Source organism: Hyposmocoma kahamanoa, unplaced genomic scaffold, assembly GCF_003589595.1.
Source record: "Hyposmocoma kahamanoa isolate Upper Pololo Valley unplaced genomic scaffold, ASM358959v1 87, whole genome shotgun sequence".
NCBI lineage: Eukaryota > Metazoa > Arthropoda > Insecta > Lepidoptera > Cosmopterigidae > Hyposmocoma > Hyposmocoma kahamanoa.
Window position 1 is genome coordinate 1,396,203 of NW_020654422.1, and position 10,099 is coordinate 1,406,301.

The following is a 10,099-nucleotide window of genomic DNA, read 5'->3' on the forward strand; positions in this document are numbered from 1 at the left end:
CAAAACACAATAACAAAAAACGCAAAAATTTTTTGGCTCCTCATAAAATTGACCCATTTTATGCGTACATTTTGCATTGTGTAATTATGAAGGATACATTATATACAAAGAAGACGATTAAAAAATGAAAGAGTCTAAGTCCAGGTACTATTATTATAATATAATAATAATATTCTTTATTGTACAAAGAAAAGACACATGAAACACACGTTACAATGGACATATACAAAGGTGAGCTTATCTCTATAAGAGATCTCTTCCAGCCAACCCTAGCCGTGGTGCAAAAATGAAGTCTGCGGGACTAATTAATGTACAACAAAATTTAAATTTAAATGTGAATAAAATATAAATGATAATAATATACATACATATGCACATACACGAACTTTATATACATAAATACATACATAAGCAGAATATATATTATAATAACAGATCATTTGTTTACAAATATGTTACCTATAAACTATCTAACGCGTTCGACAGGAAGTGCTCTTTTAATTTGTGTTTGAAAGATGCCACCGATGGACTATCACGAATGTTAGCAGGTAGTTTATTCCACATACGAGCTGCACTTACGGTAAAAGAATTGTGAAAGAATTTGGAGTTGGATTGGGGATATAAAAGTGTTCTAGTGTCACAGGTACGTTTTGGGCGGGAATTGGGGGATAAGGGGGAAAAACGGGAACACAGATAATGAGGAAGCTGGGGGTAATTTAAAATTTTATAAAGAAGACAAAGAACGTGCATATCTCGGCGAAGTCGGATTGGGAGCCATTTCAATTTAGTCCGAAATTCAGAGATATGGTCATATTTACGTAAACCGAATATGAAACGGATTGCCAGATTTTGTAGACGCTCTAGTTTGTTAAGCAGCTCCTCAGTAACATCCAAATAACAAACATCGGCATAGTCGAGAAGAGGGAGTAGTAGGGACTGAGCAAGCATAACCTTGGTGTTGAACGGTAAGAAGAATTGAAGCCGCTTGAGAGAATGATAGGAAAAGTGCATGCGTCGACTAACCTCATTTACCTGTGGTCTCCAGGACAGTGTACGGTCGATTATCAGACCCAGGTTCTTTGTATTTTCAGCATATGTAAGACTCACTCCATCATACGAGACCTTGGGGAGATTATTAATGTCCAACCTGCAGTAAAGTCTGTTGCTACCTACAATTATTGCCTGTGATTTCCTAGGGTTTACAAGCAAACCAAACGCATCAGCCCAAGACTTCACCACAAGAAGATCCTTATTAATAGATTCAATGGCAGATTGGGTATTGGCTCCATCAAAATGTCTATAAATTTGCAGGTCATCTGCGTATAAGTGGAATGGAGGAGAAATTAATTTAGTGAGCTCGTTTATGAACAGCGAGAAGAGAAGAGGTGAAAGTACACCACCCTGTGGCACCCCTGAAGTCAAAGGAGACTATTATATAATGTATCAGCGCATGAGTGAGTACAATCACTAGTTGTTGCAATTTTTTGTTATATATTTCAAATTTATACTGTTTTATGAAAAATATTCTATACAGTAAATGTGTTTTAATTAAGATAATATACAGGTAAGGTAAAAATGGCAATAAAAGCTTAACTATTAGAAAGTAAAACTAGGATTTTTAAATTATATGAATAAAATTGGGTCCCCACGGCAAGGTGCCCAAAATGATGACAGCGTTTAGTGATTATGCTAATGCGTTGGGCAAGGTAGCTTGGGTTTACCAGACAGTCAATAAATTTTTTCGATAAAATTTTGTACAGATGAAGGGCATTGGGCCAGGGGTTTTGACTCCAAAGGCTGTAAATAGGTAGTCGGAGCCGAGATCCTGGTACTTATTATTAAAAAAAAGAAGCTGCAGAGCCAGCCCCCTTGCTGGTGTCCTGGAGGTGGGATGGGGCAAGTGTGTCGGAACATGTGGCGTCCCACACCAGTGCCCGGCCCATACTCCAAGGGATGAAAGTCATTCCGTGCGGGCGTTTGTGTTCTGTTCGCGACATGCCACTTGGCTCGAGAATAGCGGGCACGTTAACAGTGGCTAAGGCCCCGCGGATGATGTCGTCTATACAGCTCATTTAACACTATAGGTATTTTTAAAGTTTATGTAAATTGTTAAGCAACGAACAACAACAGAATACAACTGTTCTTATGCTTACGATATAATCAGGCGGAGATGAGCAATCGTTAGAGTTGTGTTAATATAAATAAGTAATATAATAATAATACCTACAGCCACGTTAATTGTCTTGTTTCAAACTAGTGAAGCCCCTGTACTATGAGTACCAGAGCAACGAAATTCAATCCGGGGCGATATCCCGAACATTAAGACCAGAACTACCATATATTTTAATAAAACATATTCGTAACCATAATTTTCACTTAAAATTACACTCACATCCGCTTATGCACTTACATATTGAATAGGTTATTTTAGATGCACTATTCACATTTTATTACAATTATTAATTTAGTGAACAATTTCCTCCTATTCGTTTATTATATCTTTCATTACAAATAACTTCTAGAATTAGTCCCTCTCGTTGGTTCTGACTAAAAAAACTAACGCCTTAGGGAACTTAGGCATATGCAGAGCCAGCGCCATTTTACTGCTATGACAAAAAATGTTTTTATTTTTTCTATTTAATCAATCTGTACCAATGTGGAAATATGCCAAAAACTGGTCCTACTGAGAATTTAACTCTCTTCATCCACTACCTACAGTGCTAACTGTTGGGTCAACGAGGTTATCGAATTACTGATAACGACTCTACAACTTTCGTTTCCTTGACCCTGCGCTTGCTCCAGATAATGTACGTATATTACAGGTATATGACTCAAGCAAGATAGATAAGAACATAACCTTAAAAAGCCGCCATTCTAATTTTATGCCTACAGAACTTTTATTGTTATAAGAGTTTTAATATTTCTATGAAGTTGGTAATGTTGTTACACTGGAAAGTAATACAAAGCAATGGTGTATAATTTATGAAATTAATGAGACCCTGACTTGCTTATTCATGCCCTGTGCAGCCCCTCGTTGTCTAGGAGTCAGTCTATATACATATCATAAATTCATTTACGAGACTGATTGCAACGGGTAATAGAGGGGCCATATTTAGATAGATATTTTATTGCACGAGGCCCCAAAAATCAACAAATTTAGTTGTTATGGCGACGACTGCACTTTTTATGTTGTTTATTGCAAATTAATTGAGATTGCAAATTAATAAGCATATTATTTGTGATATTTAATATTAATGTTATGTTTACATACCATTATGATATATGTACGAATGGAGCATTACCACTAAAGGGCATTTTATAAATACTACGTCAAAATTAAATTGAACCTGAATACCGATACCGTCTTTTCTGTTTAAATATTCGAAATTTTCATTACAGGCCATAGAACCGGCGAGAACCTAATACACATGACCGAAATAATTATAATAATGTGTCAGACTACCATCAGTTACCTGGTCTCAATTTCCAACTCGTAGTGCCAATTTCTGGGTCATAGGGGTCATTAATGCATTTGGTAAATAAAAAACACACATGAATGATCTAGCCCGAAAGGTCCACATATTGGTACATTCACCTATTACTCAGCAATTGCGGTGACTTAATGACTAATTAACGATCGCACTTGACTTGCTGCTGGTTTCAAAACACTCGACTTGAGTACACGTTAGCCATACATACTGTCACTTTTTAAACTGCGAACTCTAAACTATCAATCAAAAGTATTACGTATGTAAATGACAGAGGTACAATTTTTGTTAATAAATCTGATCGATTGTACAACTGTGCCTGTATTATAATAACTTTTTTATAAAAAAAAAGAGACCAAGAGTTTGTGGAATTGCATCATTTGCCGAATTTCATTGTTGAAATCGGTTAAAGGAAAGTGGGAAAAATATAATACACCAGATTAATTTCCTAATTTGCCACCGTTAGAAGTGGAATATTTCCTTCAACTTTGAATGGAAGTACTACTGAAGTACCCTTTCGAACAAAAAACAATTATTGAAAATCGGTTCTATTCACAAATGTTGGAGTAATCGCCAGACATACAAAAAATTGGACTTTCGAATTGAGAACCTCGTCCTTTTTTGAAGTCTATTAAAAATCAGTTGTTGTTTCAGTGTAATAAATCTCAATAAAGATTTGTAGTCAATAAAAAATAACGGATAAAATAAAGTAAACGCGTAAATCGCTAGCCACTTTTCCAAAATAGGTCACCCATATCCCTAAATCCGTTACTGGTGAATTGTGCTATGAAACCTATGTTCGAGGAGACTCTCTAAATTGTTTTATCTATGCACTTTATCTGTTGTAAATTTCTCTGGTTTTGATCGTAGTCATCGCTTTCTCATTGTATAATTGTAGACCTATCTTCCTAGAATGAAGACGTTCAAATATATTTTAATATTGTTAGTGACATTTAAGACACTTACCAGATAGGTAAGGGGTGGAAAAAAAATGTCAATATGTTATATGTACATTGTAGGCAGCCCCTAAAGTCAGGATTGCCATGATATTGTCCAACCTCCTCATAGGAGAGGAATTTCTACAAAAATAGTAACTTACCTGAGTTGGCCGAAGGGCACTAACAACAGCCAGAAGCGCAAGCGCAGCCGCGCTCCACCACAGTGCTCGCATCCTGTAACAAGGGAAAAGAATATCTTCAAGAGTTTTGTTTTTGTTTCATTTTCTCATTTAGTACCACGATTGACAAACTTTGAATTTATTTGTATTGTATGCAGAGCAGAACTGCGTGCGCCGGCAAATAATAAAAGCCTTGGCAGATTCCTATAAACCATTGGGTATAGCGGTTTACTTCGTATCTTAGGAATATGCTAATATTATCTTATATATACATATAATACATTCTGATTGATGTAGTGCAAAAATGGAGCGGTGATAACCTAGTAAGATAATGGATGCGTCTCAATCGATAGGTTAACGGTTTGAATTCTGATGAGGTTTGCACCTATGTTTTAAATTTTTAAGATATGCAATACCTCTTGTTAACGCTGGAGCATAAAGGAGACCATGCAGTGAGGTGTATAATAAGTTCATAATGAAAATAATGTCATATGTGTATTGTAGTAGGTGACGAAGACCAGGTCAACACTCTCCAGCGGCGAAGCATGCATGTTCAGGCATGCGTGCGCCTGTTGCAACTGCGCTTTCCTCCAGTTGCCATGTAGAGCATTGACGTGATTACATCACGACACTAGTTAATTGTCTAATTTCTTCATTAACATAGAAATGACTTAGCTTTTTTTAAACGTCAAGTTTGCTTTATGCACTGGCGATCTTTATTTAAACCGATGCAAAACGTTCAGAGGTTGGTCAAAAAATCCTATACGTAAAAAAGCCACATTTTGTTAATATACCAACATACAAAATTTGTTATTCCGTGTTGTTTATAATCTCGCAAGACAATTGAGTTAAGATAAGGTTGAAACAGCGGCCATTAGAATTTAAATAACTGAATTCGACTTACATGCTTTAGACAGTAGATGTATTGGATTTATGTTTTTTTTATACTAATACCATGGGACGAACAAGTAGTACGCCTGGTACGATGCGGCATGCCTGTCCATGACAGTTGAAGTGCCACTCAGAGTTTTAAATGGCAAAGATCTGAGAAGTATTACCAAAGCGCCCGTCACCCTGAGATATAAGTTCACAATGCTCATATATCTGTAATTCCACGCTCATATTGACGGCAGAAATTAAGGTGGCAGTACTTCCCTGGACGAACTCTTTCTCAAGGAGCTCGACTGTGACTAAGAACTTGGGCTTTAGAAAATATTATTGTATAATTTTATGTTCTTCCATACACTGAAGAAGACAAACTGCCACCTGCCTACAATTTACCGTGTTCATGTATTCAAAAACAAGAGCTAATAATATTAAGTTAGGGACGGAATGAGACAATCAACAAATAATTTTCTTACAAGGTTACCAACACTCGTAATTACTAATCATTCTTATTATAAAGAAATATCTCTAACAAATTACATCTAATAGATATGCAGTTATCACTTAATACATTAAATTACGATGTAAGATTGAATTGTACACCTTAAATTGACAAGTGTTTCATTACCATTTTCTTTATTTGAGCTAGGACTTTCACCCGGGAATATCGGCATGTAGGCATTTTTGAGACACTTAATTAAACAGTATTAGAAAATCTACTTAACCAACAGTATTTTTTTTATCTAGTTACATGTACATGGAAATACGGTACAACGGAGCTTAGTGTAATCTTTGGAGATTGAAGAGCGGTAGTAATAAAATCAAGCCCTCTCTATCTAAAACTGTACCAAACGCCTTTTGTTTCTTACATGCCTACGATAAAAAGGAAAAAATAACTTTCATAATTTTTTATTTTATAATTTGAGTTAATAAAGGATTTTATTAAAATATCATGTTTTGACTGTCTAAATGCCTAGCCTAATTTGAAATAGTGTTGAAGATCTCGTTTTCCCGAGATTTTCGAGAACTCACCAAGTTTTGATTTTAGCGAGAGAGAAAACCCTAATGCGGCTAGAATTAAAATTCTTCCTGTTGGGGTCTGACTTGACCGCAGCCGTTTAAACTATATCATTCAGAAAACATGCCATGGTTTTGCGACCAAAAAATGCGACCTAGTCTGCCTGAATTCAACGGTTCTACTAGTCCAATACGTCGTCCCCTTTAACATCCATCCATATCGTCCCCGTTGGTTCAGTTTGATCGAGCTATACGGCCTGCCCATTGCCACTTCAACTTGCTAATTCAGTACCATTAGCCACGAGAGAGAAAAGGTTAAATTTTCCATTAAAACAGTTCTCTGTAATTTGCCATATCACTTGCCTACGAGGAGAAAGTGTACGATAAATTGCAATTTGTCGCAATTACGCGTCAACTTCTATTGAATAGACGTGAAAGATGAATGCGAATCACAAAAGGCATCTCTTTATTTGGATATTTGATGAGTAACGTATTTGTGAAGAATAGTCTACTTTAGCCATACTTAATACTGACTGAAAGATTGACAAATGGTTCGTTTTAGTACTTCCGTTTATACCACCTATAATCTGGTCTCAAGTAATTCTATTGGTAATGAGAGAAACCTCTTGTAGCAGCAGTTCATGTAACACGATTTTCAGTTAATTTAAAAAATGTATTCTCCAACTTGCAGCTTAACAACTTACCATACAAACATCCCTTTTCAACACTTTAAGGCTCATATTAGAGTATGAACACATAGCAGTAACACCGTAAGTATTAGGTACGTACACATATAATGTAATCGTATAACCGGGTAAGTGCCGGAGCTGCCAGTAACCAGTCCGATTAATCTTTGGTTTACTATCACCGCCAACTACGTCACATTGTGGAACCTGTCACGTTCCACAATAAGCCGAACGGTCTTTGCAACAACGTTGTATTTTGATAAAACTAATAGAAATAAACATAACTTACTTTCATTTAAATTTTTTTGGCATCCGACTCTCCTAATGTTAAGACCTTGCACGGATCCAAAAGCAACAATTATAACACACTTTCATATATTTCACATACACACACTCATTGTCCGATCAGAACCACTCATAGCTACATGAAAACTACCACTCACAAAACAACACTCACTCTCCACTTTCTTGATACACACTGATACTTAATTATCTAATGTAGTTTAAGTCTAGGCTCTAGACTACAGAGTTCCTTTTAGTTCATTCGTAAGCCATTTGTTGTTAACAATACGATTGATGCTTCCCGTGGCGGCAACAGTACTATCCACTAACGCAGGTTAAATCCTTTTGTGAGGTCTGGGTATTGCCTGACTAGTCAGCAATCAATCAACGACCAATTAAATACACATAAATACATTCACATACAAGGACAAAAACATAATAATAATAATAATAACGCGTACATATTCATAGCCCCGCACTAGGGAAACCCTGAATCACGGGTGCCATGGACACCAAAAGTCATCCTTTAAAACTATTTAATACTCATAATCAACAGTAGACTCTACACTGCCTCCGTAGACGAACAGTTACCATGCCGCGCAAAAAGCCCGGGTTCGATTCCCGTGCCGGGAGAAACATTTGTATGGCCTACATTTATTTCTCTCGTGAGTTTGTTTGTGGTTGTCTATGTATGTCTCCACGGCACCAGCGATAGAGGGTTTCCCTGCGGGACTTTCAGTGTGTGCGCGTCGTTATTATTATATACTATTACTATATTATTACACTGTTCACTTTGCACCAATTTTACCATTATACTACTATAATAGATAGAGTTAAATTGAAAGCTGAAATGTAAAACTAGACAAGCTAATAACCGGTCAACGGAGTTCAAATTTATTACTATGTCATAAGCTGATAGAAGATGGCCTACTAAAGCAAACAAGCCTATTCAAACAGGTTCATATCAAAAAGTACTTAGCAAACTACATAAATGCAATATGACATCATATTGATCACGAAACAACAGAACACCGAATAAAGGTATGACACTACGACATCGGCACTTTTACTTCGGATGTGGAAGAAAAAGCGCGTGACTCAACGATTACGTCACGGAATGCCGCTAGGTTCTCGAACTCTTGTTTTGCGATAATGCAAAAGGTTGTATTTAACATTATAGTAAAAAGGGTACAAATATATATATCTCATTGCTATATACGGATATTATTCAAGGCGAAGGTTTAGGCCATTGTCCACCACCCTTTTTTTTCTTTTTTTTTTTGAAGTTCTTTGCTATTTAAAGCGTTGAATGGCACTACAACTGTTACGGATGGGCCTACGACTTGCTTGCCCCGTCTCTTGATATAACAAAAAAAAACGAAGTAAGATAAGCGACGAAACATTGGTACAATGTATAATTGCCTTATTGAAGCCTCCAAGAACGATGAAATTTGCAGCAATAATCAACAAACGCCAAACATAAAGTAAGCTGTCAAAGGGAAAATGTGTAAGGGAAAATGATGAATAGAAAACACAGAAGAGAAAGAAGTTTCAAAAAAATAACATACGTGTTCAAATGTAATTTGTTTACCTATCAAAGAAAGATATGTTTTAGTTTGAGATAATAAATTCCTTCCATACGTATTGAGCACATTTAGTATATGTGCTATTTCCATCATTTACCTCTATGTAAATTATTGTTATTTATGTATTTCTTAATCACAGTCATATCATGCAATAGAGCATTAAGTGGGACTGAAAAAGGTCTTAAAGTTATTTTTAACTTATGTTGAATAAATGCGTATTGTTTGAAAATCATACTCTTTTGTAAACACAGCTCTTGCACTGGTCCCTCAAAAGAGCAAAGTTCTAAATCTAGTAAGAAACGGTAAAAACGGCCCTGATAACCGGTATGCATAATAATACTATGGCAACAGGTTTGTTATTACTGTCATATATAAATAAATTATTCGGGCAGCTTTCATTCAAATTTTCATATCTCAAATCACATCTTCGCTGTGCCACTGCACATTTACTCCACAAATGGAATCGACTGAGTTTATTTAAATAGATAAATATGGCTGACCCCAGTAGGCTTGAACGAGGAAGTGCGATTTAAAAGTAATCGAGTAAGTGCCGAGAGAAAACAAGATTTTCTCAAAGGTTCCACGAGATAACGTTGCAAATTGCTTACGGGTACTTTGCATAAGTGCCGGAATGCTCAATATAAGTATTTGAAGGTATATATTAACGTTACAGCAATTTCCAATTAATTCATATTGAAAGATCAAACTCCTTATTAACTGACGAAGTCCGTAATAAAAATTCCGGCGGGGCAGCGCATATTCTATTTATCACTTCACTTTTTACATGAAACGGTTTTCATAACAGTAGAGCTCCACGTGGAAGAGCTCCTCCAGGGAAGTACTGCCACCTTGCCTATTTCTGCCTGTTATATATGCTTTCTTTCCTGAGATGGCTCGGCACTGAATGTATGACGTAACATGTCACCACCACCAACGGCTCTCGTGATACTGACTGGATGTATCCACGCATGGAGACAAGAGATAGCGTGTAGGTATGTCACTTGGCAGACTCTACACTGCCGCTAAGCAGTCATGTGA

General features: G+C 36.4%; 1 protein-coding gene across 1 annotated transcript in view; it reads right to left on the reverse strand.

Moving 5' to 3' along the window:
* LOC113235414 (mucin-3A-like) overlaps positions 1 to 10,099 on the reverse strand; it is a 241,241-nt gene that overhangs the window by 203,865 nt on the left and 27,277 nt on the right. The window contains exon 3 of the mRNA XM_026471095.1: positions 4,588 to 4,660. Coding sequence (XP_026326880.1) covers positions 4,588 to 4,659 — 72 coding nt within the window. The 5' untranslated portion in view covers position 4,660. The remainder of the gene's footprint in view (positions 1 to 4,587; positions 4,661 to 10,099) is intronic.